We start from the raw sequence: 27,796 nt of genomic DNA on the forward strand, positions 1-27,796 counted from the left end.
GAACCCCGGGCTCAGGCAATCCTCTCGCCCCGACCTCCCAAAGTGCCGGGATTACAGGGTTGAACCACTGCGTCCAGCCTATGAGAACTTTCAAATTTAAGAACTGTGTTGCTATATTCCAAAAGTGTCGTGCTCACTCCTGAAAAATAACAAAATACAACGAGACAAACAAAGCAGGTTTGGTATAATCTCGTCACCAGAAAGGGCTACCATCTTCCAGGGCTTTTCTCTGCATATTCAATTCGTTCACGTACGTTTTATAAATGAGGGATCATAGTCTTCTCCAAACTGCTGGTTATTTTTGGAATCTGACAAGATGCCACCACTGTCATTCCATGTAAATAAGGCTCTGTTCTCACCCTATTCTGAAAGGCGGTTACATCACCATGTGGTTGGACCACTCTACTTAAATTCTGCACCGAGAGGCGGGATAATGAGTATGGATTGGGAGAGGCAGGTCCCCAGGGACACTGGCCACAGTCCTTAGCTGCTTGTCCGGGTGCTCTGTCCCCTGTGCATGACTGGTGCAGCTCTAGGGTCTAGATGACCTTGACCAGACAGAGATGCCCTGGCTCCCTTTGCCTTTCCTGGGACAGGCCTCTCTGACCGATGGGGAGTTCCCAGGCCAGCAATCTTCAAATGTGTCCTGTACGGACACCAGCATAGAGGACAGAAAGCAGCAGGGCCAGGCTGGACAAGGCATGTGCATCTAGGGAGAGGGCAGTCCTGAGCCCAACAGCACTGAGCAGAGTGCAGCATGAGCAGCAGACCCGGGCTGCGGCTCTCAGTTCTCCTATCCGTGGGACCTGGGCCCACCTGGCTCGGGGCCATGCCTCCTCTGGGAGCACCACAAGGGGGAATTCAACTGGATCCCACTAGTGTTAAGTGAGTGGGATCGGTGAGGTCCGTGGTTTCCTTTGGCCCAGATGAGGCAGGAGAAAAGGACTCTTCTGGCAGAAAGGAGTCCTCAAAAACCCCTTGGAGACCTGGCAGTGCTTCGTGTGGCCAGATTAAAAACAGAGGCTTGGAAGCAGCTCCCAGGCTGGCGAGGGCCATCGCCGCAGGAACCACAGGGGCCCTCCCTCCCAGGGTGGCTGGGACCTCCCAGAAGGGCCTCGAGGTGCAGCCTGGCTCCTTTGGGTGCAGCCTCAGCTGCCCCATCTGTAGTGTGAGAGGATCAGAGTCCCTCCAGCTTTAGAAGTTCGGATTCTTGGGAGGCGCCCAGGTATGGTGAGGACATTACTTGTCCTTGGCAGTAGATCCTCTAGTGTGGCCCGGTGCTGGGCTCATTAAAGAGTCAGGGCTCTGTATGCAGCCCAGGCTGGAGGGGATGCCATCCCCGTGGGACAAAACTACCTCTTTCCTGCCGAAAAGAAACCTGGGGCCCAGAGCCCCAAGCTGGGCACAGGGGTGCCCAAGGCTGATGGCCTGGTTTAGATCCAGGGTCCCCCTTTTCCAGCTGGGCGACCCTTTCCTCCAGGAATGGAGGCACTGGTACCTCCACGCTCAGCTCTCACCGGTGCCCAAAGGAGACAGCGTGGATGCCCACGGAAGGAAGACTCCCCCATCCCCAGAAGGGGCGCTCCTGGCACCGGGGAGCCCACATTCCACCCTCGCTCACCTTTGTTTCTAGAGTCCCTCTGGCTAGCCAAGCAGAGGGAGGTGGTCCTCAGGGACGATGTCCCATTTGTTAGCACAGCCTCTGGCGCGGGTCGGCCCTTCCCTGAGGGACCGGGGAGAAGGTTCGGATTTGGAGGCCCGCTGGAAGAACCAGGAGACCAGGGTGGTGAGGCCAGCGGGCGCTCTCGTTGCAGGGAACAACAGCCGCTTGCAGGCCGAGCTCTGTCAGAAGCACTGGCAGGATCTGCCCCCCAGTAAATGCCGCAGCACCACCCAGACCCCCCGGAAGGAGACCAGCAGCATGTGGGGCCTTATGGTGGTTGCCCAGCTGCTGGCCGGCATCGGGACGGTGCCCATCCAACCGTTTGGAATCTCCTACGTGGACGACTTCTCCGAGCCCAGCAACTCGCCCCTGTACATCTGTGAGTCAAGGGCTTGAAGAGGGCATGGGGCAGTGGTCGGGTCCTGGTGTGGCACTTGCTGAGACCCTGGGGGCTAAAGTGAGGTCTGCCCCTCTCTGCCCACAACCCAGCAAATGAGTGCAGCAGGCTGGGGTTCAGACGGGCCCGGCCAGGTGCCGGTCCCACCACCCCAGCTGTATGGCCCGAGCAGCTGAACCCCAGGGCCTGGCTCCTCCCCCTGCAGAGCAAGCTGGCATCTGGGCGTTGTGGGGTCCAAGAGCTGATGTGTGTAACCGCTTAGTGTAGACCCCCAAACCAGCAGCAGCTGCTGAGGCTGTCTAGTCCTCCTGGCCTCCAGCCCAGGACACACCTGGTCTCCAGCCCAGGACACACCTGTTGTCTCTCAGTCACCTGCCAAGGGGCAGGTTGGCCTCACAGAAGCCCCTGCACAGCCCATGCAGTGACCATCTGAATGTCTGACCCTTTCCTCAGAACAAGCCACTGGGAGCATCCTCAGGACAGTGTCCCAGAGTCGGCAGGTTCTACCCACAGGCTCCCGCCAGGGTCCCCAGCAGCATCCCCAGAGGGAATGTCACCCATCAGCACACCCCTGGGCTGGCATTTTAAAATTCCACAGAGGCCACCTCCTTCCCAGCAAGCAGGTCTCCCTGGTGGTTGGCGGGAGGGTCTGCACGTCTTGGGTCTGCAATTCTGGCCTTGTCTGGGGGAGATGCCAAGCATGTGGGCCTGTGAGGAACTGGGGACAGATAGGCAGCTCAGGCATTGCCCTCCAGTGAGCTCTTGGGGCTGCCGAGGCCTTCTCACCTCCCTCAGCCTCCTTTTGGTGCTCCCAATTCCAGCCATCCTGTTTGCCATCTCTGTCTTTGGACCGGCGTTTGGGTACCTGCTGGGCTCTGTGATGCTGCAAATCTTCGTGGACTATGGCAGGGTCAACACAGGTGAGTGTGCGCAGAGGGCACCCATCCCATCCCCAGATCCACGAAGCAGCTCCCACACAATCGGGGCACAGAACGGAGTTTCAGTTCCAATGCCCGTGGCCACCTCTTTGCTCACTGGCACCTCCCTGCCAACCCTCAGGCAGCAGAGAGTGGCAATGTTTGCCTCTCTCACAGGGCCATGCCACCCACTGCAGGATGAGCTGCTGAAGCAATGCACTTTCTGCTCCAAGGAGCTTGCAGGGGAAGCCTTGGCACCGGGGGCAGGAACTCGAGGGTTGCCACAAGGTGGCCCAGCTTGGTGGTGGCGTTAAAAATGGCTCTTTGATTCTAAGACGTTGCTGATGTTTTTAAAAAATGTAATGGAGCTCTTTTGTGGGAAAAAGAAACACTATATAAAATATACACACGGATGATAGCTGAAGGGTTAACATCGTGCTTACCCATGCTCCCCCTCTTACTAGCTGAGTGGTCTTAGGCAAGGGACTGCATCTTTCTGTGCCTCAGTTTCCTGTTCTGTAAAATGGGGTTAATGATAGTAAAATAGAGTTACTATAAAGATGAGCACATGCCTCCATGTATATATTAAGAGATGAATAGGTGTGAGCACATGTTCTTCAAAAACACGGCATGGACTAAGTCACTGTCCATCTTAGAATGAGATCCCTGTAGACACACGCATGAGTACTGAGTTGATCATTTAAGGAGCCAGCCACAGGGTGAATCCAGCAAGGGCTTGCTGCCTTTGTGAGAGTTTCCTACACCAACCAGCCTCCCGCACGACAGGGTAGGTCCGTACTGTAGCAGAGGGACAGGCAAAGTGCTGTAGAGGTTCAAAGGCAGGAGCGATTATTCCTGTATGAGGTAATCTGGGAAGGCTTCCTGGGGAAGTGATGCCTTCATGGAGCCTTGACAGCTGGGTGGGATTTCCACAGGTAGCGATGGGAGGGAAGACCTTCCTAGGTGAAGGAAATCACCCCAGCACAGCCACAAGTGTGGAGAGTGTAGGGAGTGTGGGTGGAAGCTGAGCCAGACCCTTGGGAAGAGCACGCCCACCAGCACTTGGCTGCCCATCTCACAAAGAACTGGGCAAGTGCTAAACACAGCCATGCTGCTGCAGCCTAGACTCCTGTCTCCAGGGCTGTCGGACCACACTGTCATCTGTGTGGTGCCATCTGTCTGTACTTTAAATTGGCTCAGCCTGTAATCCCGCGCCTTTGGGAGGCTGAGGTGAGTGGATTGCCTGAGCCCGCGGGTTCGAGACCCGCCTGGGCAGCGAGACCTCATCTCTACAATAAATCAAAAAATCAGCCGGGCATGGTAGTGCGTGCCTATAATTCCAGCTACTTGGAAGGCTGAGGCAGAAGGATCACTGGAGCCCAGGAGGTCGAGGCTACGGTGGCTGAGAGCAGCCACTGCACTCCAGTCTGGGTGACAGAGTGAGACTCCAACTCAAAAACAAAAAAAAAGAAAGAAAATGGAAAGCCACGGGAAATTTTATGCCTCAGGATCAAGCCATCTTTGTCCTTTTGCTGGTACTTCCTGAGTTGGTTCCTGGCTCTTGGTTGCCCCAAAAGACCAGGAACTGAGCCCCCAGTCCACCCACGACAGTGTCCAGGGACCATTGTTTGACTGTCATCATTTGACTGAAGCATTCTGCCACCTCCTCCCTCCCTCTGTGCCTGGGTAGTTTCCTTACTCAGAGAAACACAATGGCTGACTTTTAGGTGTGCGAAGGAGAATTGCCAGGAGGAGGTTTCTCCTTTGGGGGCCAGGCAGTTGATGGCTGTTTCATCAGGCTTCTGAGAATCCTACGGCCTCCTTTGTTAGTTGTCGATAAAGTTGGGAGGCAGAGTTCTATGGTCAAGAGGGCAGGTGTATGCACTGGGAAGGCATAGTTTTGAAACTGACCCCTGACATGACACTCACTAGCCGTCACCTGTGCCAAGGGACTTAACCCCATAGGTCCTCAGTTTCCTGAATGGCTAGAGTGACTAGACAGACCTCCTACCTCACAGACTTGCTAGGAGAACCCATGGAAAACAGGCCTGGCCCACGGGAAGCCCTTGTGAGAGTCAGCTCCCTTCATTATTTTCCCTGCCAAGGGCCAGGAGTGGAATAAGGTGAGGCAAAGGCCTTGCACCCTTCGGCCTTGGGATTTTCTGCTGCTCTGCTTCACGTGCAGTGGCCTCCATTCTCTGAAAAGACCAGAATGGCCTGGAGAGGAATCTTGACCAAGGTTCTAGCTCACAGCCTGCCTCTTCGCTCTCGTGGGAAGAAAGTCAATAAAACTCCCCTGATCAGAGGTTCTCTTTCCATGAAGGTGAGATCATGCGTTCACTCAACAAACACTTTCGTCCTTCGGTTTCTCTTCAGCTGCAGTTAACTTGAGCCCAGGTGACCCCCGATGGATTGGAGCCTGGTGGCTTGGCCTGCTCATTTCTTCAGCCTTCTTGGTTCTCACCTCGTTCCCCTTTTTTTTCTTTCCTCGAGCGATGCCCAGAGGAGCAAAGGTAAGGTTCTGAGCGCCCGGGACTCTATCTAACAGATTCCATGACGCAGGACTTCTCAGAGGCTTTGAGAGGCGAGGGTGCCACTGAATTTCCCAAAGGAGGCGTCTCCTTGGGGTCCACTTGCCTTGTTAGCGTCTTGAGGATTGGGGACCCCAGGAATACAGTTTGGGAAACACTGAGTTCATCTAAATTGGGCTAGAGAGTTAAGAGCCAAGACAAGCCGAATCTGTGCAGTCGATTTTGTATTTACCGGGGCCTATGAGTGTCTGAACCAGAAGGGACTGCATGGAAAGGGGTTCCTGGTGCTGAAGAGTGTCAGGTGGCCGCGAGGGAGGCCTTCCAAGTGTCTTCCAGTCACATCTGGTGCAGAAAGGGATTAGGGAAGGGAGGGGATGGGAAACCAGGGAGAGAGGCCTGAGCCGGGGGCTTGGTGTTAGGCCGAAGGGTCTCAAGATTGCTCCCATCCTGTGACGCTCTGGGCACTGCAGCAGCCGGGTGGCCACTCTGGTGGCAACGTGGCGGCTCGGTTGGGGAGTCGGGAAGGAATGAAGGCTGGAGCTTAAAGAGGGCCGTGCAAAAGCCTGGGTGAGAGACAGGGAGTGCAGCGGTGGCAGTCGGAAGCTGCAACAGGGCAAGGACAAGCCAGGCGTCCCTGGGTGGGTGCCCAGGACTCAGCCGGGAGCTGGGGTGGAGGAGAAGAAGGAGAAGTTTGCAACGAGGCTTTGAGCTAAAAACAGAGCTCAGTGTTTGGCCGTGAGGTGTGTGAGGCCTAGGCCCAGTTGTGGGGGGTAGCAGGGCTAGGAGATCTCAGCTTGCCTTGGGGAAGAATTTCAGAGGTTGGCAGCATGTCATGGGAGTGTTGGGGACAGGCAGACCTGGGTTTAAATGAAGCTTTGCTACCTACAAACCAGCTGAGTTGGCCAGGTGCAGTGGCTCACACCTGTAATCCCAGCACTTTGGGAGGCTGAGGTGGGAGGATTGCTTGAGTCTAGGAGTTTCAGGCCATCCTTGGCAGCGAAAATAAAAATAAAAAAATTAGTTGGGTGTGGTGGCATGTGCCTGCAACCCTAACTACTTGGGAGGCCAAGGCAGGAGGATCTCCTGAGTCTGGGTGTTCAAGGCTGCAGTGAGCTATGATTGCACCACAATACTCCAGCCTGGTCCCCATCTCCAGAAGTAATAATAAGTAAGTTTGTAAAAATAGACTAGCCGAGTGGTCTTAGTTAAGTCTCTCTGTTCCTAAGCTTTCTCTTCTTTACGAGTTCTGGATGCTTAGAGGGCCTGTCTGGGAGGGAGACTGTGAAGAATGAGAGGACGCCTGTGGAACTCTGAGCAGGCACTGAATGGGCCAGCCCCTTCCTGGCAGTGAGTTTTGGAGGAGTCCAGTGGTGTCGGAGCTGGACCTTTGCATCTGTGAGGTCGTTCAGAGCCAGGGGTCGTTCAGAGCAGGCTGGAGCTGACAAGGCGAGAAGAGACAGGCCAACTCACCAGGGTAGTTTGTCCAGGGAGTGCAGGTAAGGACGGGACCTTGAGCACGACCTGTCTTTGGGCTCAGGAGGAAGCGAGGACCTCAGAAAATATAGGCAGAAAGAGGGTTCGGGGCTTGGAGACCAGAGACCCGCGGAAACCAGTAGCCCATGGAATCTGACGGCAGGGGACAAGGGTGGCCGTGGCAGATGGACAAGGGCTGGGGCCCAGGAAGACACCTTTGGCATCAGTCGTGGGAGAGTTAGATATGAAATAATATACCCGTAGGCATCGTGGGAGGCACCGGCATGGCCGTCAGCCAAAGCGCCGGGCTCACTGAAGTGCAGCTGGTGTTTGCTTCAGGAGAGCATCTCTGGCTGCACTCCCAGGCACGCACACCCGGGACAGCTCACCTTTGCCCAGCCTGGACCTCCGAGGAGACCAGAGACTCCAGGGCATGGGGGGTGGCGAGCCTGGGCCATTCACACCCACCCCTTTTGCCGCCTTCAGAGTTCTCCTGCTATAGTGGACGAAGCAATCAAGCTGGAGGAGGTCAAGTCCAGAGGCTCCCTGGTGGATTTCATTAAACGTAACTGGCTGGCCCGGTGGCCGTGGGTGGGCTGGCTGAGGGTGAGGGCGGTGGAGGGACCTCAGCCCACATGGTGCCGTGTGTGGGGAGGTGACCTGTAACTAACCCATCTCCTAGGTGAGCTGCAGCTCAGAAGGGGTCTGCTGGGGTCCTGGTGACCCTGATTCACAGGCACCACGAGGTCCCTGCATTCCTCTTGCACTCATGTCGAGGGTGGGTGGTCATGTGAGGATGCTGTTTCTGGTGCTCGCCCTATTTCTATCCACCCAGTACCTGATTTCTTGGATGCACAACCGTGTTTCATTCAGCCCCTGAGCACATGGAATGGCCGTCCGAGTGGCCGTGTGGCCCCTAGACTGGCCATGGACTCTCTTGGTGCCTCAGCTTCTGCCCCGAGGGAGAGGAGAGTTGCCTGGAAGGAGAAGGCGAGGCAGGGCTGCCCCCAGATGGCTGCTGCAGAGAGGCCCAGCCCCTGACGGCAGTCTGTTCGCAGGGTTTCCTCGCATCTTCCTGAGGCTTCTGATGAGCCCGCTCTTCATGCTGGTGGTCCTGGCCCAGTGTTCCTTCTCCTCCGTCATTGCTGGCCTCTCCACGTTTCTCAACAAGTTCCTGGAGAAGCAGTATGGTGCCTCCGCGGCCTACGCCAACTTCCTCATCGGTGAGTCCCGAGGGCGTCTCAGGAGCCCGGTGGCTCGCCTGGGGGATGCCCATCCAGGGACAGGCAAGGGCCAGACCGGACGCAGACAGGAGCCGGGGGAGGACTGCCCAGGCGAAAGAATTTTAAGGACAGTTTTCCTGGTTGGCAATCTAGAATGTTCTTGGCAGATTTCTGGGACTCCTGTCCTTCCAGTCAGGACTGGGTGGAGGACTGAGGCTGCTTCCCTCCCCATCAAGGGGCTGACAGCTTCCCGAAGGCCCTGACGTCATCAGGGGTAACAGAGGAAAGAGAGGGCTGGATCTGGGGTCAAAGTGCCCCCCTGGGTGTTTTCCTTCTTTCTTCTCCTGGGACTTGAATGTATTTGCTTTGATTCACGTATGTGGCCCAGTGAGTCTCTGCCGGGCTGCCCCCTGGGCTTCTCTGGGGAAGCTGACAAATCACAGATGTCCAGCCCTGCCTTAGATGCTTGAACCCAGGCTCTCTGGAGTGGAACCCAGCAGCAGTCTATTTTCCGGCTGGGTTGAGAGCCACTGAGAGGGTCCCACCAGGTACCCAAGCCCCACCCTCAGATGAGCTTAACCAGATGGATTTGGCAGGGTGGTCATGCACGGGATTTGAAGGGGACTCCCCTGTACCCCCACTGCGGCCCTCGGTATGATTTCAGCCCTCTGGCCTTCCGCGTCTGCCTGGGACATCAGGGTCTGCCTGGGACCACTCTTGCATGTGGTCCCAGGGAGGATGCAGCGAGAGCCCGAGGACGGAAAGGCGCTTCCTAAATGCACATTCAACCCGCATCCTCGGGCTGCAAGGGCCCCGCTTTATTCTTTGCAGAAGCAGGTCAGGCCTCCACGCCAAGATCACGCTGGAGGCGCCTGGCCAACGATACATGCTCAGGGAACGCTCAGGGAATGGCTATTGGAACGGATCACAGCAAGCGTTCCCTCCGAGCTGTGCTCCCCTCCGGCGGTCCAGCCCTCACGCAGGCCCCGGCCTGCCCACCGAGACCCCCTCTTCCTCCTCACCCGCAGGTGCTGTCAACCTCCCCGCCGCCGCCCTGGGAATGCTGTTCGGAGGCGTTCTCATGAAGCGCTTCATCCTCTCCCTGCAAACCATCCCCCGCATGGCAGCCATGATCATCACCATCTCCATGCTCCTCTGTGTCCCTCTCTTCTTCATGGGCTGCTCCACCCCGACCGTGGCCGAAGTGTACCCCCCCAGGTAGTGGGAGAGGGGTATGGAGGTGTACCCCCTCTGAGGAGCGCTGTGTATCCCCCTTCCAGCCTCCTCGACTCTCTTCTCTGCCGTTCACTTTTGATCTGATCTCTAACGTGGTGACTTAGAAAACCAGGTCTTGAATAGTAAGCTCCATGATGAGATGAGGTCAGAGGGTCCTAGGGGGCCACCAGTCATCAAGGTGAGAGCTCTGGTTTTTTGTTGTTGTTGTTTGTTTTGAGTTGGAGTCTTCCTCTGTTGCCCAGGCTGGAATGTAGTGGCACGCTCCCTTCCCTTGCAGCCTCGGCCTGCTGGGCTCAGGTGATCCTTCCGCCTCAGCCTTCCAAGTAACCGGAACCACAGGCGCGCATCACCACACCCGGCTAATTTTTTTATTTATTGTATAGACGAGATCTTGCCAGGTTGCCCAGGCTGGTCTCAAATCCCTAGACTCTGGCAATCCTCTCGCCGCTGCCTCCCAAAGTGCTGGGATGACAGACGTGAGCCACTGTGCCTGGCTTAGAGTTCTGTTTTTTAAGAAGCTCCAAAAACTAATGTGTTTGGCGCCTTCCACTGGAAGTTCAGCATGCGGCTTTGTAGTCAGACAGGCCCAGATCTCAGAGCTCTGTACTCCTTGAGGGAAACCACTCATCTGAGCTTCAGTTTTCTCATCCACAAAAGGCGAATAGTTGGTTGCAGACTTATCACGGTGATGGTGCAAGAAAAGCCCTGGGCACAGCACCCGGACACGAGAGATGCCCTGCGAATGTTAATGATCATTCGTGAAATATCTGGGGGGTGGTATGTTAGCCGCTATCCCAGCCCTCCCTGAAGAAGGTCATGAGCATCCGTGGGGGGGGCTGGTAACCGTAAGATCAGCCGTGAAGCCCTCTGGGTTGAAGCCCGGGGGATGGAGTGACCTGGGCAGTGTCTACGTTGACCCAGGAGGCAGGCAGCAAACCAGAGCCCAGAGGGCCTCACGGGGCCCCAGCCTGTCTTCAGTCTGAGCCCGGCTGGTGGTGAGGAAAGGCAGAGTCTGTCCGTAACCTTCCTGTGGCCTAGCAGTGACTGCTGGTTGCAGTCCTGACTCCCACGCAGCAGGGCGTGCGCCAACCAGGCCTTCCCAACAGAGTCTTGGTGCATCTGGGTTCCTCTCTGTGGCAGAAGAAACCAAGAGGTGCCGTGTCACTGAACAGGGACAAGTTCACTGCCAGCTCCGCCAGGAGTCACTGAGACCCCAGGGTGGCGCTGGCCCAACACACACAGAGCCGCACAGGCACGTGCAGGGGCTGGGACCCACCCTGGGCCGGAGTGCGGCGTTTCTTTCTGTCTGGCTTTTGTTGACTCCCGACTTCCTACTCTGCTGGCAGCACATCGAGTTCTGTACATCCACCGCCTCCCGCCTGCCGCAGGGACTGCTCGTGCCCAGACACTGTCTTCCACCCGGTTTGTGGGGACGACGGGGTAGAGTATATCTCCCCATGCCACGCCGGCTGCAGCGACCTCAACGAGAGCTCTTCAGCTCCCAGGCGGCTGGTAAGGGCAACTGGGGTCCCAGAGGCGGGAGGAGTCCCACAGGTCCCTGGCTCTGCTCTAGGATGGGCTTGGTTCCCTGTACCCGCACTACCAGCATCCTAGCCTCCCTGGGCCACGCCCACCCGCTGTCCACCTCCCTTCCCTCAGGTCATAAGCAGATGCAGACAGCACACAGACAACACACTCATATTCTCGAGGCCTAATTGTTCTCAGAGCAGAAACCGGTCAAAGCACTCCTTCGGCCGTGGCCTTGAGCCCCCTCCGGGTCCTAGTGGGCATCTCTGGGCCCTGCATCCTGGCCATGCCTCAAGGCCACGTGGACTGGCCCAACTACACCGAGGGCAGAGGACCTCTGTGACACGGGCCTGCAAAGTTGGAGCCAGAAGCAACGGTCAAGGGTATTTGGTTCCACCGCTTAGCTCCCAGGTGTGACCACACGACTGGCCTGAAGTCATGCAGCTATTTAGGGGCAAACTAGGATGAAAACCTGGGGCCCTGGCTCAGTCTGGGACATGTCTGTCCACGGCCACGTCTCTCCTGGTCTTCTGTTCGGCAGCCTGTGTCCTCTGGCCCACTTGGTGAGGTCCTAGCCATCATTCTATGACTCGGGGCTGTCTAGGATCAGCCAGCAGCAAACCAGCTTGCATCACTTGTCCAGTTATTTAGTAAAACGTGCGCCTCAGAGCTGAGGATATCTGGTGGTGACCCCATCCGGCAAGGTGGAGCTTGCATTCTATCCAGTAAATGCACCAGAGAGCTCTAGAAAGTAACCGATGTCATAGAGGGACTTATGGGAATGCTTGGGGCCCTCCTGGTGGAGGTGACTTTAGAATGATTGACCAGGAGGGGAAAACCCTAGGAACACCTGGGACCAAAGCATTCCAGATCAAGGGAGTGCAAGTCCAGGCCTGGTCTTGAATGTGCTAGGCGTGAGACGTGAGCAAAGAGAAAAACCAGGGCTGGTGCCCCGTGGGAGTGTCACACCCGGGTGACCTGGGAGCAGGCAGGGACCAGAGCTGGGCAGGTAGGCCGAGGAAGCCCTGAGCCCTGAGGCATCACCGTATGCGGTCGCCGTAGGGATGCCCTCGGGAGGGGCATGTGCCTTTTTCCCTCAGGCCTTGGAGGGCATGGGCAAGTAGGTTCCACTCACCTACCCTCTGAGAGGACGGGGCAAGGCTGCTTCCACGGCCACCTCTGTGGGCAGGAGTGTGTTTCTCAGGCAGAGGGAGGAGGAGCAGCTTGGATAAGATGCTCTTAGGTGTCTTCCAGTTGGAGGAGTCTGGGTGGCTTCTGTGGTTTTCTTATCTTTGTTTACTTAGACTCGTCTACTTTCAGAAATAATCTTGGCAACAACATAAATATATCAGACAAACATCCACTAGTAAAATATCAAGAAAAAACAGTAAACTATAAGAAAAAAAATCTATATTAAAAAAAATCCAGCCGGGCTTGGTAGCTTAGCCTGTCATCCCAGCACTTTGGGAAGCCGCGGCGAGTGGATTGAGCCCGTGGGTTCAAGACCCACCTGGGCAACTTGGCGAGACCCCATCTCTACAATAAATAAAAAATTAGCCGGGCGTGGTAGCATGCACCTGTAGTTCCGGCTACTTGGAAGACTGAGGCGGAAGGATCGCCAGAGCCCAGCAGGTCGAGGCTGTGGTGGCCAGGAGCGTGCCACTGCACTCCAGTCTGGGTGACAAAGTGAGACTCCAACTAAAAAAAAAAAAAAATCCAGATCGAGGACGGTCACAGCAATATTGTACATAACTCACTTCTGAGCTTCCTGGAGCCAAAGTAAAGGGGGTGCATAGTTCCCACTGTCTGGTAGAAGGAAACATACTAGTTCATTAGTTCCAATATTGGCCTTGTAACTGCTATGACACTTACATGGTCAGAGGCTGGACCATCAGACAAGGGCAACGATGGAAGGGGAAGACCACAAGACAGGGGCAGTGACCCCCGTAGTGAGTTGCACAACGGTACTGAGCTATAGGGACTTGCAGACATGAGATGGGGTCTCCCTTTCAGGAGACCCTTACACACAGAAGGACTCCCTCTCGGGCAGGGAGCTCCAGCAGAGACCTGGCAGGCGCGGAGTCGGAGGATTCCATCATATTCCCCCTGGTCTCCTTCTAGTCACACCTTCCCCTGCAACAAACGCACGCATAGCAGAAACAGCCTTCAAGACCACCACTGCTGGGGCCAGGGTGGCCTGGCCCAGGGGAGAGAGCCACTGGGTCCCTGACCTCAAGCTGGGGTCACCAGGCCGGGTGGTGAGATCCTAGACATCAGGTGCAGCCGTGCTGGTAGATCGTTTCCGTTGTGCAGCCAGTAACGGAGGCAGGACCTCGGGGCTTGAAGCCTCACCCGGTCTCCCCAGCTTCACCCAGCTCGCCTGGGGGTTGAAGCGTGTGGAGGTGAAATAATAACCGATTCCCCCCTTTTCTCTCAAGACCTATCTGAACTGCAGCTGCGTGACCGGGGGAGCCGCGTCAGCCAAGTCGGGCCCGTGCCCCATCCCCTGTGCCCACTTCCTGCTGCCGGCCATCTTCCTCATTTCCTTTGTGTCCCTGGTAGCCTGCGTCTCCCACAACCCTCTCTACATGATGGTCCTGCGGTGAGTGGCGCCTCCTGGCACGAGGTTCCCTGCCTGCCTGGGCTCGGAGTCCTTTGTGCAAGGTTATTTTGGCAACAGGGAGGACACTGGGACCTGGTAGCCCTGCCCATGCCGGCCCAGTGCTGGGGTCCTTCTGCGCCCAGGTGACCCAGGCTCGCTGGCACCCCCACCCTCGCCCAGGAGGCTGGATCCCTCGGTCAGGATGGCAGGACCAGTGGAGGGACATGGAAACCGGGTTGCCGGGCTCCACCGTGCAAAGCAGGAAAATGAGAAAAGTTCCAGAGACAGAGGGAGGGCTGTGGAAAAGCCTGGGAATGAGAAAAGCCCCACATGCTGGGGGCCAGGACCAAGTCCTCAGGTCAGGAAGGGAGAGGCTGGCCCACCCAGGAGGGGAAGAAGTGTCTAGTTACAGCTGACGTTGAAGTGCCTCTAGGGTTTTCACAAGGAATGATCCTCCCTTCACCTCCCTGACTGCAAAGGGGAAAACAACATTTCAACCGAGTTCACGGGACTCCGCCCCCTGCCCTCCCTCCTATCCTTACCTAGTTCACAAGCAGAGGAGAAAAAGCAGGATTTGGTCTTCTAGTGAGGGGTTGGAGCCTGTGCTCCTAGTGCCAGGGTCAGGGCCTGTGCCCCTAGTGCCACTGTCAGAGCCTGTGCCAAGGTCAGGGCCAGTGCCCCTAGTGCCAAGGTCAGGATCTGTGCTCCTTGTGCCAGGGTCAGGGCCTGTGTCTCTAGTGTCGGGGTCAGGGCCCATACCGCTAGTGCTAGGGCTGGGGCCTGTCCCCTTGTGCCAGGCTCTAGTTTTCTGCAGTGGTCAGGGTTTGTACCCCTAGTGCCAGGGTCACAGAAGTCCCTGCTCTGCCACTTACTGGCTGGTGTCTCCAGTGCTGACTAAATTCACCGAGTTTCAATCTTCTCATTTATGAAATAGGAATAATGCTATCGGGCCCAAGATTAATGTCAGAATTTTATGGTGAATTGCTTTGTCTTCACTATTAACCAAATAATAATTATTCTTACAACAGCTAACTAGGTTCTGTTTTCCCCGAAGGCTAGGAGATGGGGAAGCAGTCAAAATAGCCCCTTGCTGGCATCTGGGATTTTACCCTATTTTCATGCTCACTGTCAAGTTAGCTTGCAAGCTACCAAGCCACTGTTTTGAGGATGCTGGCGGGAGACAGGAGAGTCCTAGGTCAAAGCAGAGGACTTTATTATGGCACAGAAAGCAGCATGAACCCCGTGGTGTGTTGCCTATTCTCCTGGGGACATCTTTGCAGGAACACTGAGCGTGGGAGAGCCATGCTTGTACCATGAGCAGGGAGCAAGTCTGCTCGTGCTGGGGAAGCTTTAACCCATGCCTCAGGGTCACTCAGCACAATCACACCCTGGGATACAGCCCAGGGAGCACACTCAGGACACTGCATCCGAGCGTTCTTAGCAAGGATGTGCAGGGGTGCCCGGAGCCCACGGCATGCCGCCTCCCCCTCCAAGCTCACTCTCTTCTCTGCTGCCCCATCCTGCGCCCTCCAGGCATGGATGCTTCACTCACACCTTGGTGGGCTTCTCTCCCTGTACCCGGGTCAGCTGGACCCTCTGCATGAGGCCACGAAGAGGGAGGGGACAGGGCAAGAGAATGTCACAGGGGAGGACAGTCTTTGTCAACTCGCTTCCCAGATGACTCATCAAACCCCAGGAAGAGGTGGTCCTGGAGACCAGAGCATGGTGCCAACCACAGCATGGGCTCTTCTAGAAAAGCTCCCCTTCCTGCGTCTGGGCAGGGGCAGGAGAGGAGGCCTCAGCATCCCCAAATGATATAAAGTCAAATCCTGCTGGGAAAGATGACAGAGTTGAAGCCATTTTGTGTGAAGAAGGAGAGGCTTCAGGTTTCCAAGTGTTCCAAGCGTTTCCAAGCGTTCAGCCAGCATGTGGCCTTTCTGAGGGTAGAATCTGCATGACTCACAGTCCACCTGCCCACAGAGCTGGCCCGCGGTAGGGTGTGTGCAGAAGCCCGCAGCTGGCGGCCCTAATGGCCCTGTGCACCAGGGCCATCTTTTACTGGTTCAAGACACTGTGGGAGTTTTTCAGGGCTGCTGCTGTAAACCCACCCCCCAGCATCCTTCTCTCCACCCCTCACCTCCTCTATCCTCTGCCTCCTGAAGGGGGCTTGGGCAGCCCTGAAAACCACATAGACCAGTGGTTCTCAAACTTGCATCAGAATCTCCTGGAGGGCTTGGCAAAGCAGATTGCTGCCCGTCTCGCCCCAAACTTTCTGACGCAGTAGGTCTGGGGGTGGGGTCAGAGAATCTACATTTCTAATGAGTTCCCAGGGTTGCTGATGATCCAGGGATCATGCTTTGAGAACCACTGCTGTAAACAACAGGCGCATTCAGCCAAGTGATCCCCATCAGCCAGGTGGCTGTCAGCCAGGCCGCAAGAGGGCAAGTTCTGATCTGCCCCCGGGGCCGGCTGCCCTGGCCAGGGCTGGTGCAGCCCTCAACCCTCCCACCGCTGAGTTCCTGTCTCCCGTTTCAGTGTGGTGAACCAGGAGGAGAAGTCCTTTGCCATCGGGGTGCAGTTTTTGCTGATGCGCTTGCTGGGTAAGTGTCTAAGCAGCAGCCCCAGGCTGTGGGCATCTGAGGCCAGGGCAGGGGCAGGGAAGCCATGCATACCCAGCGGCTGAAGCCAGAACCCCTCGTGGGTGGCTGCCTGGTTGCTTGCAGCTAGGAAAGACCCCCTCGATGTCACCCATTCCTAAGTTACGTGACCACAGAGAAGGGTGGACACAGCCGAGGATCCCTGTGGAGTGTTAAAGACAGGCGTGTTTTTTTTGTTTTGTTTTGGTTTTTTTTTTTTTGAGTTGGAGTCTCACTCTGTCGCCCAGGCTGGAGTGCAGTGGCCGCCCCCGGCCACCGCAGCCCCGACCTGCTGGGCTCCAGCGATCCTTCCGCCTCAGCCTTCCGAGTAGCTGGAACTACAGGCACGCGCTACCACGCCCGGCTCATTTTTGATTTATTGTAGAGTTGACGTCTCGCCAAGTTGCCCAGGCAGGTCTCGAACCCACGGGCTCAGGCAATCCACTCACCTCAGCCTCCCAAAGCGTGGAATTACAGGCTGAGCCACCGAGCCCGGCAAGGCAGGCGTTTTTAGATCTCTCTCGGAGAAGTCGCTGTAGAACACAACCTTGCAGCCCTGCCACCGCCAGAGCAGCCACTGAGTCCACCCTGGCTTCCTTCCCATCTTACAAAGTTCACACCTGTGAATGTCCCGCAAAAGCGTCTTCTGGGCAGCCCCCTACCTGCGAACCCTGGCTGCTTGCAAGCAGCCCCGAGCCCACCTGAGAAACTGACCCAATGGGTCAGCAGGGTCCCACAGGGAAGGCCAGTACCTTTGGGGACTCTCCCTGGGGGAGAGGAGGAGTCTCCCTGGACTACTTAGCGGACTGTCCCTTCTCGGTGCATCCATGCACTAGATATGCCATGAGGCACTAACAGGGAGATCCTTGCAGTGACAGGCGAACAGAAGTGAGGGGACCTCACTTTGCTGAGGCAGTATTTATGAGGGACTGAGTGTGTACAAGCTGCGGGGGAGGAAAGAGAAGGTCCAGAGGGCGGACCTCAGCCTGGCGGGTATGCTTTCTGACCTTGGGTGCTGTACCTCACCCTGTGGCAGCTCTCACTTCCAGTTCCTCTAGGGCTGGCTGAACGGAGCCTTTAGGGAGGTGTGGGTGATGCACGTGAGCTTATCCCGTGGGATTTCTCAGCCACTTGGTCCTCTGTCCCCGCTGAGCCCTCTGAGCCCCTCCAGACCGTGCTCCTCTGGCATGAGTCGTAAACACAGAGGACCCAGGGCAGCGGGATCCTCACATACTCCTGGGAGAGGCTCTGCTATCATTGCAGCTCCTTGTTTTCATTTGTAACTTGTCTTTTTTTTTTTTTCTTTGAGTCAGAGTCTCACTCTGTCGCCCAGGCTGGAGTGCAGTGGCGTGTTCACCACCACCGCAGCCTCGACCTGCCGGGCTCAAGTGATCCTTCCACCTCAGCCTTCCAAGTAGCTGGAACTATAAGCATGTGCCACCCCGCCCAGCTGTTTTTTTGATTTATTGTAGAGATGAGGTCTTGCCAAGTTGCCCAGGCTGGTCTCGAACCCGTGGGCTCAGACAGTCCTCTCATCTCGGCCTCCCAAAGTGCTGGGATTATAAGAGTGAGCCATTGCGTCCGGCCCTAACTTGTCATTTTTAACTTGCCCTAAAGCTTCTGCTGGGAGAAAAACCTTGCATCCCTCATCAGCTAGGATGGGCTCTAAAGAGCCCTGCCTTGCCGCCCCCAGCAGCCTTGAAAATGACCTTGAAAACAGCTTTCGCATTACTCGGACTTCTGCTGCTTTTGGTTTTTCATTGAACTCAGATAACTCAGTGCAGGCCTGGAGATCCGATTTATCACCCAAGAACACAACTCCACCCAGGGCTGGTAAAAACGACTTCCTACTGACAGGTTTACAATACCCATTGGGGGTGGGTTGAGAATGTTCTGGACTTTGTTTCTACTTAGGGAAGTGTCCTAGGCCAATCCCTCTGGCCATTTTCCAGCCCCCGTTCACCGGAGACTTGGGCGTGAGCAGGGTCTGAACAAGGAGGCCGCGTCTTGAAGCTTCCCACTTATGGGTGAGGCCATGAGCGAAAGATGGTCTTTCCACAGGAAGCAGCGTCTCACAGGGCCCTGGACAGTCTGGGAGGCTGTTCTCAGCACAGTGGCTCTGAGAATAGGACAGGCCAACCTGGGTGTAAATCCTGGACAAGCCCTGCCCAGGCCCGTGACTCTCCCCAGCTGTGGCTAATGAGACAGGGCAAGGGACCTCTAGAATATGTGACAGTGCGACAGCCCGGCCCCTGCTAAGACAGGTCTTGCCTCTCAGTTGCTGGCATGGCCAACAGGGGTAGCTATTTTCTAACCGAACAGGGCAGCTTGATGGGATTCATGACCCTCCATAAGCAGGGTTCAAGGTCCTGCCCTGCCCCTCTTGGCTGCGTAACGGGGAGCTAGCCAAGTTTCCTTCCTCCTCACGAAAATGAGGGCACCCACCCCCTGGGCCAATGTGAGGACCCGAGATCCTCCCGCCCCACGGGAGGGGTCAGTACTCTCCATGCAGGACCAGGGTCAGGTATGAGAACTACGTCGGATGTCTGAGCTGACATCGAGGTGACCCCTGTGACTCACCGTGCCTTGAAAGAGCAGCCGGGTCCGTTTTCTCGTCTAAGCCTCCTGGGAGGGAGAAAGTCAGGCTTCCCAGGGATGCTTTCCTGCTTTCTACCATCATTGTGATTCCATGGGCAGGCTAGAGCTGTTCTCATGGGTGTGAACTCTGCATGCATCAGGGGGCTCGGCCCCACCCTGCCGGGCACCCCGCCTGCAGCTGCAGTGACCCAGGCTCTCTGAACTCTCCTTCCCTTGTGCCAGCCTGGCTGCCGTCTCCAGCCCTCTACGGCCTCACCATCGACTACTCCTGCATCCGGTGGAACTCACAGTGCTCAGGGAGGCGGGGTGCCTGCGCCTACTATGACAATGACGCGCTCCGAAACAGGTGAGGTCCGGCACGCACAGGTGTCAGGGAAGCCAGGCCCTGGGTCCCAGCACGCACAAGTGACAGGGAGCCCAGGCCCCGGGCTCCAGCATGCACAAGTGTCAGGGAGCCCAGGCCCCGGGCTCCAGCATGCACAAGTGTCGGAAAGTCCAGGTCAGGGGACCCTGGCATGCACAAGTGACAGGGAGGCCAGGCCTCAGTCCCCAGCACACCTGACTGTCAAGGAGGCCAGGTCCCAGGCCCCAGCATACGAGTGTCAGGGAGGCCAGGCCCTGGGCAAGCAGAGAGCAGTTGTCTGCCCAGTGACTATTTTGGGGGTGGCAGGCATCGAAGGGAAAAGCCTGGAGGGGCCTTCTCTGCAGGCCCTGCCATGGACAGGGAACAGGGTCACACAACAGGCAGTTCCGGGCCCACGGGGAGCCACCCAGGTATCAGAACCCAGAGCCGTCCTGATCCAGAGGGCTGGTGTCCTGCCCCTGTAGGCCCTTGGGAGGGGTGGCAGCAGAAAGAAGAGCCAGGATGGCCTTGACTGTGGAATAATGGAGGCCAGCCTCCTGTTGCTCAAAGAAGTAGAGGGCTCCCATCAGCCTCCTGGTGGAGGTCCAAGGTGGAGGCCCAACCTATGGACCAGGCTCAGCTGTGGCGCTGTTGAGCTCTGCACCTTCCGGCCACCTCACCTGCTGCAGTCATCACAGGGTCCAGAAGCCTTTGGAAGGCGGGCTTGGGGCCTAGGAGCTGAGGTGGAGATCAGGAGACGGACAGGCCTAGAGGAGGAAAGAAAGTACTCTCCCCTGGCTCTATCGGGAGGACAGGACCCTGTGGGACTGGCTGGGGCAGCTGGGCCACCTCTGGCCCTCTGGGGGGAGATGGTAGAGGGATGACGAGCACTGGACAAAGAGTCCCTTGCCCACTCCCTGCCTTCCTCTCTCGGGTCAGAGGAAGGTGAGCTCCCTGGGCAGTGCCCACACGTTCCCTGGGCTGGTGTGAGAAGTCCAGTGCTCTTCCACGGGGTCCTGGCCCTGGGACCTGGCTGCAGGCCCCTCCCTCACCGGCCCTGCCTCCACCTGCCCACAGGTACCTGGGCCTGCAGATGGGCTACAAGGCGCTGGGCACGCTGCTGCTGCTTCTCGTCAGCTGGAGGGTGAAGAGGAACAAAGAGTACAATGTGCAGGAGAAGGCAGCAGGCCTCATCTGACCGCGGTGGCCGCTCCGGGTGGGCCCCGGCCCTCCACGCCTGCATATTCCCTCATGTTAATGCGCCCTTTCCTTTTGTTTTTTCTAAAGAAGAAAAAAAAGAAGCCCAGTCACCCTGTGCCTTCCCTGCCTCTTCCTCCCAAAGTCCCTCCCACAGTTCCCGAGAGCCACCCCTGGGCTGGGAGGGCCGGAGCTAGGCTGGGTCTTCCCTGGCTCCTTGGAAGGGCATCCTGCATGCCTCTGCTCTCCTCGGTGCTGTGTGCTCCAACGAGGATGCTCCTGGGGCAGCCCCTGCCCCTCACTGCCCTGGGTGGGTGTCCTAAGAAGAGAGAGAAAAGGGCACCTGCCCTCCTTACTGGCAGCTCCGCCTCTGAGGGCCCATACCCTGCGGAGAAGTAGGGGAGAGGAAGAAGGGGGTGGCCCAGTTACTGACAGCCAGAGCCACTGGGGAAATGGGGAGCCTGCCGCAGTCTCCTTTGCACCTGGGTTTGGTGTCGGCGCAGGCTCTCTTCCCCCTCAGACTCCAGCTTCCCACCCTGCAAGGGGCCATTGTGGAAGCTGCCCTGCAGGCAGTAGGGCCCTGTCTGTGACCTACAGGCAGGCACCAGGGCGGAGACTAGGACGCCCTGAGGATGGATCCTCCAAGCGCTGTCCATGCGTTCTTGGGTCTGCACGTGTTTATCTCTGTCTTTCCGGAGGTACGTCTCAAACCCAAAATGCCACAGCATCACGAAGACTCGAGGAGGGCCCGTGACATGGTGCTGAAGCCTAGACTCCAGCCCCCACAATGTGGGGACGGACCTCTCATCTCTGAGGGCTGGGCAGGGAGGGCCCTCCCCGCATCTCCTGGGAGCAGATGAGGTGGCTTCATGTGGATTCCCCTGTCTGGACTTCAGCCCAGGTACCAAGGAGTAAGGAGAGGCAGTGAGATGCAGCAAGCGGGATGTCAACCGTCGCCGAGCTGGATGGCAAGCTGCAGCCCCCGGGACAGAGGCCAGCAAGGTTGCCTTTCCTGGTTTCCAACATGTTTGTATGCATCACCGTTGTCTCAGCCTCTTCTCACTGCCTCCAGAGAGGCAGGTGCCTGGGGCCAGAGACCCCGCTGTGATGTGATAGAGGTTCAGAAATAGAAGGCGACAAAGGGGACTTTCATCAAGTAGCCTTTGTGTTGGACGGCAGGAGCACTAGTACCCGGCTCTCCATCAAGCTTCCGAGGCCTCTCCTCACCTCCCTCCGTTCACATCACAGCCTCTTCTCAGAGGGTGCTCATGGGCGGTGTGGGAGGGGGTGGGGCAGGAGGGGAGGTAGGGTCGGGCACAGCAAGAACCCGCAGATTGTCAGGAAGGGTCCTGACCTGACCATCTGTGCCACCCATGACCCCACCAGACTGACTCTGCACTTGGCCCTTTGCCAGACAGAGACTTGGCCCGCCGTGTCCTCAGGGGAGCCGGACCTTGGTCATTGCCATGTGTGATCCTTGAGTGCCACTCTTCTTGGAGGATGTCCTCCAGAAGCATACTAGAAGCCACCTTTGAAAAGGCTTCATATGGCGATAAGCCAAAAAATGTGTCAATGGCTGAACCGCTACAGTCTTTGTGGAAACCACTGTTACAGCGAGCCTCATCTTCAATGCCACCTCACTTTCAAGGATCTCAGGAAGGAAGGCTCCACGCAACCTCAGGGCCAGTTTCGCATCTGCAATGGTTCTGCTTGGAAGGTGATTCTCTGCAACTAACCCTGGTTTTTCTTGCTGCAACTTAACCCAATTCCGAAGGCACTACCTTCAGTAGAGTTCATGAACAATGAATGCCAACCTTCAGATTCTGGAAGATTGGTTTCCCTCCCAAACTTTATTCTATTATGATATTGCTATTAATATATTATAATTTTGCCACTGATGAAACTTGGTCATGAGTTTGTGCCGTCATATACTTCTGTCAGGGAGCAAACAGAACCTGTTCCTCCTGAATGATGAAGGTGCCACTGACACGGCTCCCTGGGGCCCATCGCCACAGGGATGAGAAGAAATGTGGCTTTCTCCCCGCCTCACTCCAAGCAGGCCCCAGGCACTGCTTGTTCCTTCAAGTGAATTCTGCAGGGAGCTGACAGAGGGCCGAGGCGCAGGAGGCCTCATCACTGTCCTTGAGTTTATATCCAGAAGTGGAGCCAGACACAGCTAAGTCCCTACACAAAACAGAATGAACATCAGAATCATAATTGATCCCTTGGTCACAACCAATGCTACTGCTCCCCAGAAAATCTTTCAGCTCCCTGCAGGAAGTATAATGATGTCACTTTCATCTTACTTCTAGAGTGAAGCTTAACAGTCTTTTTTAAGTGTAAGAGGATGTTGTACATGCAAATCCCCAATACCCTCCACCTAGCCCCACAGTCTATTGTCTCTGAGTCTGAAGGGGACCCCAAGAATGGCCCTGTTACCGGTCCCTCTCCTGAGGCTGATGTCGTGGCCCTGAAACTCTGTGTGGGTCTGGGGTGACCCACCTGTGCTTGGACCCCCACCTGTGCTTGGGCCACCAAGAAATGTTTAGGCTGAGAGACCTCTGGTGTCCTTATGTATGATGTGGCCTGGCAAGATGGGGGTGAAACATATAGGCTGAGGGATTTCTGGTGTCCTTACGTGTGATGGGGGATAGCGAGGTGAAGGGACACCCGAAAGCCTAAATTTCTACATCGCTGCTACCAGAAATGAGTGGGTGTGAAACAACCCAGGAGCTCACATGTATATTAGGCGCCTGAGTTCTCACTCCACAAGCTTGGGTATACTAAACATGTCACAGGTATTTCTTTAAAACGGTTAGGTTTTACTTCAAACTACCCTCCATTCTGCTGAGCGGCCGGAAATTCAACATCACCCATGCTTGGGTCTGGCTCCCAGAGGCCTCTGCAGGCCCTTGGCTGCCTGTGCATTCATGGAGGCCGCTGTGGTTCTTTGGTCCTTCCTACTTTGAGCACTCTAGTGTCCTGCTTCTCCCCTGAGCCCAGAAACCCTGTGGAGGCCAGACATCAGGGCTAGGGCCGCTTCCCTGTGCACACTCACAGCTATGGTCTTTCCCACCCCAGTCCTAGGAAGCCCACCCCTCTGCACCACGCCCTCTCCCACCCAATCCAGCCCTTGGGTGAGGGTCAAACAAAAAGGAGAGGAAGAGTCTGCAGGAAGCTTTTTCCACCGTTCTTTGATCCTTCTTGGAAAAAGAGAAGGGAAATGCGGTTTCAGAGAGCTCCAACCACCATGTCTCCATCAGTTATCCTTCAGACCAGAGCCCTCTGGGGCGATCCTCACCACAGCCCCGTGATGGAGGTCAGATTGCCCTTAAGGCCCTGCTGGAGGATGAGGAACGAGATAGCGAGAAAGCATCTGTTGTGGCCAACAAGTCACACAACTACCTGGCTAGGCTTGGACTCAAGCCAGGCTGTCCCGCCCTCTCTGCCCCAACCCACCTCCTCTGCTGAGTCATTCTGAAGTGGGGGTGGGAGACAGCGGGGAGGCCGCCTCTTCCACTAATGTTCATCAGCCCTGGGGGAGGGTGGTGGTGGGGGAGGTGACCTGAGGGCCCTGTGAGGGGTCACAGAGGTGGGAGAGCCAGGCAGTGGTTTCCTCACCTTCCCTTCAACTCGCAAGAACACTGCAGCTACTCACTCAACAGGGCTGACAGCACCACTGGTTAAAGGGGAATGTGGAGAAATGAGACAGAGAGGGAAAGGTTTTGAGAATGCTGCGTGCAGGCAGACCTTCGGGGAACAGCCCCATCTGGTGACTGGTTAGCAGATTCCCGCTTAAGAATCAAAGCCTTGCTGTCATTTTCTTCCACAGCTCTCAAAGACCGAGAGAGACAGTTACGCTGGGGCTTGAATCCAGTCGGTACCCAATTAATAGGAAAATATATATATATTTTTTGAGTCGGAGTCACACTCTGTCGCCCAGACTGGAGTGCAGTGGCCGCTCCCGGCCACCGCAGCCTCGAGCTGGTGGGCTCCGGCGATCCTTCCGCCTCAGCCTTCCGAGTAGCCGGAATTACAGGCATGCGCTACCACGCCCGGCTGATTTTTTGATTTATTGTAGAGATGAGGTCTCGCTGCCCAGGCAGGTCTCGAACCCGCAGGCTCAGGCCATCCACTCACCTCAGACCCCCAAGGTGTGGGATTACAGGCTGAGACACCGAGAGGGAAAATATTACAGAATCCCAGAGAGATAGGCAGTGACTGTGTGTGTGTGTGTGTGTGTGTGTGTGTGTCACACACACATACACACACGGAGGGGGAGAGGAGGGAGGGAAGGGAGGGGGAGGGACGGAGAGAGAACAGGAGAAGAGAGAGAGAGAGACAGGGAGTGAGAGAAAGAAAGGAGGGAGGGAGAGAGGTAGAGGGAGATTCTGTGAAGCCACGAGGAATATTCAACCTTTCATAACCACAGGAACTAAGTACTGGGAGAAATGTCCATCTCCTGCCATCTGCACCTGCTTCATTTCAGCCTTTCATCAGAGATTTATTAGATCTCACTGAGGCCTCCAAAAATGTCACAAACCCAGAGAGGCCTCCAGAATGTGAGGTCAGGCCCACTGGGGGTGTGGGTTGTCTGGTCTGAGATCCAATGATGCACGAAAGATGCAAAGAATTGCACAGAAGGTAGGTTAGGAAATATAGCTTATTTAGAAAATAAATTGGAGAGAGAAAGAGAGATAATGAGAAAGAGGAGATACACCTCTTCAAGATAGGGGAGAGGGCCAAAGCCAGGAAACATGGCCCAACCACAGCTCAAAGGGCAGATGACCACACCATAGCTGAGCAAGGCATTAGCAAACCGGTTGAGGTTGCGGTTGAATCCTTTTTTTTGGGGGGGGGGTTGGAGTCTCACTCTGTCACCGCAGCCTCGACCTGCTGGGCTCCGGTGATCCTTCCACCTCAGCCTTCCGAGGTTGAATCCTTTTAACCTTTTCCTTTGGTGAGGGGAAGGTCATCAAGGTGATTGGGTAGTGGTCTGTTTCACATCATCATGAAGGGTACTGATGTCAGGTGATGGACAGCAGGCAAATGGGTGGGTTAGTCACATGATTGCTGCCATGGTGTTGGGCTAGATGGGAGGAGACAAGGGGAGGAGGTTTTCCTGCAAGAGACTCGTCAGACATTTCCAATCCACAATCTTCTTTAGCAAGAGGTGATCTTATCATTTCTATGGCTTCAGCCATCCAAGGGCCTTGACAAGGAACCTGAAAGTTTACTAGAGATTATTATGCTAAACCATGAACTGAAAGGTTGGGTTGCCCTGGTCTTGCACCTGATGGAGATTTGCCAAGGATGTGGGGTAGGCTGCCAGCTCGGCCTGCAGTAGAATGTCTGAAGGCTTCCTAAAACCTGCCTATTAGAACTTTCTCTATCTATGTCTAACCTGTGCTAGATTCAAAGCATGTTGGGTAAAGTCTAAGCAAAACTGGCTATGCTGAGGCAAAAAGACTGCGTGAAACTAAGCTTATTCTAGGTTTTATAGGTGCCTCCTTTTGCCTTCATTTAACAAACTCCTTTAATCAGTGAATCTGTCGGGCTAGGCTTGACTCTGCTGCACTAACAAAACTCTCCCCGGTTAGTCACATGACACAGCAAAAGATCATATCACGCACATAACACCCACAGCGGGTCTGAGTGACTCTCCAGGGTAGTGGATTCCAAAGAGTGGCTCGGTAATCCAGACTGTTTGGATCCCGAGGTACCTCCATTTCATCACATGCTGCCACGATCATTGATCATGGAGGCGGGGAGGAAAGTTTTGGAAGGTCTCATGTGGCCGAGTGACGCTCTGGCCCAGAAGTAACACTCTGCTCCCAGCCCATTGGCCAGAGCTAATTGCTTGGCCCTGCCTAGCTGCCATGGGGGCGGGAAAGGATAATCCAGTGTGCTCAGAAGAGAGAAAAGGCAGACACAGATGAGCACCAGAAGCTTATACCCCGAGGGGCGAGCATGGGTGGACACAGTCGCTCACTGGGACACTCAAGCAGCTTTGCCAGGCTGCTGAGGGGGAAAGAACGGTCAGGAAAGGCTTCCCAATGGAGGAAGCATCGAGGCAGGTCCCCAAAGGCGAGGAGAGGATGTCCGGGCAAGGCCAAAGCAGCCTGCAGTCCAGAGGAACTGGGGAATGGGAAGAAGACTGGCTGGAGGAGGAGGGGGGCGGGGCTCGGAGAGGCGGGGCCGGAGAGGCCCCAGGTGGGAGGGATTGGCTAGAGGAAGAAGCAGGTGGGGCTGGGAGATGCGGGACTAATAGGTTCCAGGTGGGAGGGAGAGGGGAAGGCTTGCAACTGAAGGGACCGCTGCGGAGCGAGATCCCCGAGGGGAGACAAGACAGCTGATTGCAGGGAGGTGTTGTACCAGGTGCCACTAGCCGGGGTCCCGCTAGCGCCACCCATAGAGAAAATGAGGCCTCCTCCATTGGCCTCCATGCTTGGCTTCATGTATTCATGTGGTACCTGATGTGCATAAGGACAAGAGGTGACAAACACACCGTCCCCACGCTCCCAAGCATATCATTCACAAGACCTTGACACTGCGGGCCAAAGTGCAAGTGCTCGCAGCTCTCTCAAGCGGAGGGGTCAGGAAAGGTGCTTGATTCTGCTCTTGAGGGATGGACTGGATTTCAAGAGAGTCAAACATGCCGGAGACTTTCTAGGCCAAGGTGCGCACAGAAGTCAGGTAGCAGGAAAGGTGTGCTGGGGGAACTCAACGGTCCAGCCCATGAAGCAGAGCAGCCAGAGATGGGAGAGGCTGGCAGGACCAGGCGGGCCGTTCCAGAGGGTCTTGAGGGCTGGCCAGCATGAGGCTGTCAGTAGTGGGTCAGCCTGGTCCTGGCTCCTGGGTGAGTAACCCTCCCACCACCAGGCCTGGGGGCATGGCCTCAGCCAACCAAGCCCAGGAAGACGTTCCTACCTCGGGGTCTCCGCCTGGAGTCTCCACTGCAAGCAGCTCCCAAGCGGGCCATGCTACAACCAGAGGAGCAGTCCTCCAGCTTGGCCCCTGCACATGGCACCCCAGCCCGGATGCTCACAGCACCAGCCCTACCATACCTCCAGGAGGAGCTGCCCACTCTCAGTCTCCCTCGTGGCCAGTGCTGGAAGGCTGCCCCAGCCTGGGGCGGGATGGTAGCTGCTATGCCCCCTTTCCTTTCCTGTACCAGGCAGGGTGGGGCAGGTCATTTAAAAACGGCTTCTGTTCAGGCCACCTGTGTGTTACCAACCCCTCCTCTGTGCTCTGTGAGTCCATCTATGTGCCACGCACACGGGCATCCCCCCCTTTTTTGCCTTTGTTTTCTTTCTTTTTTTATTCTAATTTAATTTAATATGAAGGATGGGGGGTACCATTCCAGATTAGGGCTACAAATGATCATCTTACAGGTAAAGTCTGGGTCTTCCTTTGGTCCCCGCTTTGCCTGGCTTGAGACCAAGTAGGCTTA

General features: G+C 56.2%; 1 protein-coding gene across 1 annotated transcript in view; it reads left to right on the forward strand.

The window, feature by feature from the left end:
- The window catches only part of SLCO2A1 (solute carrier organic anion transporter family member 2A1), a 56,292-nt gene extending 35,848 nt beyond the window's left edge, over window positions 1–20,444 (forward strand). Inside the window, exons 10-20 of the mRNA XM_021712083.1 lie at window positions 1,815–2,042; window positions 2,882–2,980; window positions 5,354–5,490; window positions 7,468–7,546; window positions 8,040–8,204; window positions 9,233–9,422; window positions 10,787–10,952; window positions 13,406–13,569; window positions 16,105–16,169; window positions 19,026–19,149; window positions 20,224–20,444. Of these exons, the coding sequence (XP_021567758.1) occupies window positions 1,815–2,042; window positions 2,882–2,980; window positions 5,354–5,490; window positions 7,468–7,546; window positions 8,040–8,204; window positions 9,233–9,422; window positions 10,787–10,952; window positions 13,406–13,569; window positions 16,105–16,169; window positions 19,026–19,149; window positions 20,224–20,344 (1,538 nt within the window). The 3' untranslated portion in view covers window positions 20,345–20,444. The remainder of the gene's footprint in view (window positions 1–1,814; window positions 2,043–2,881; window positions 2,981–5,353; window positions 5,491–7,467; window positions 7,547–8,039; window positions 8,205–9,232; window positions 9,423–10,786; window positions 10,953–13,405; window positions 13,570–16,104; window positions 16,170–19,025; window positions 19,150–20,223) is intronic.
- Window positions 20,445–27,796: the final 7,352 nt, after the last annotated feature.

Source organism: Carlito syrichta, unplaced genomic scaffold (genome assembly GCF_000164805.1).
Source record: "Carlito syrichta isolate Samal-C Ts95f unplaced genomic scaffold, Tarsius_syrichta-2.0.1 Scaffold303058, whole genome shotgun sequence".
Lineage (NCBI taxonomy): Eukaryota > Metazoa > Chordata > Mammalia > Primates > Tarsiidae > Carlito > Carlito syrichta.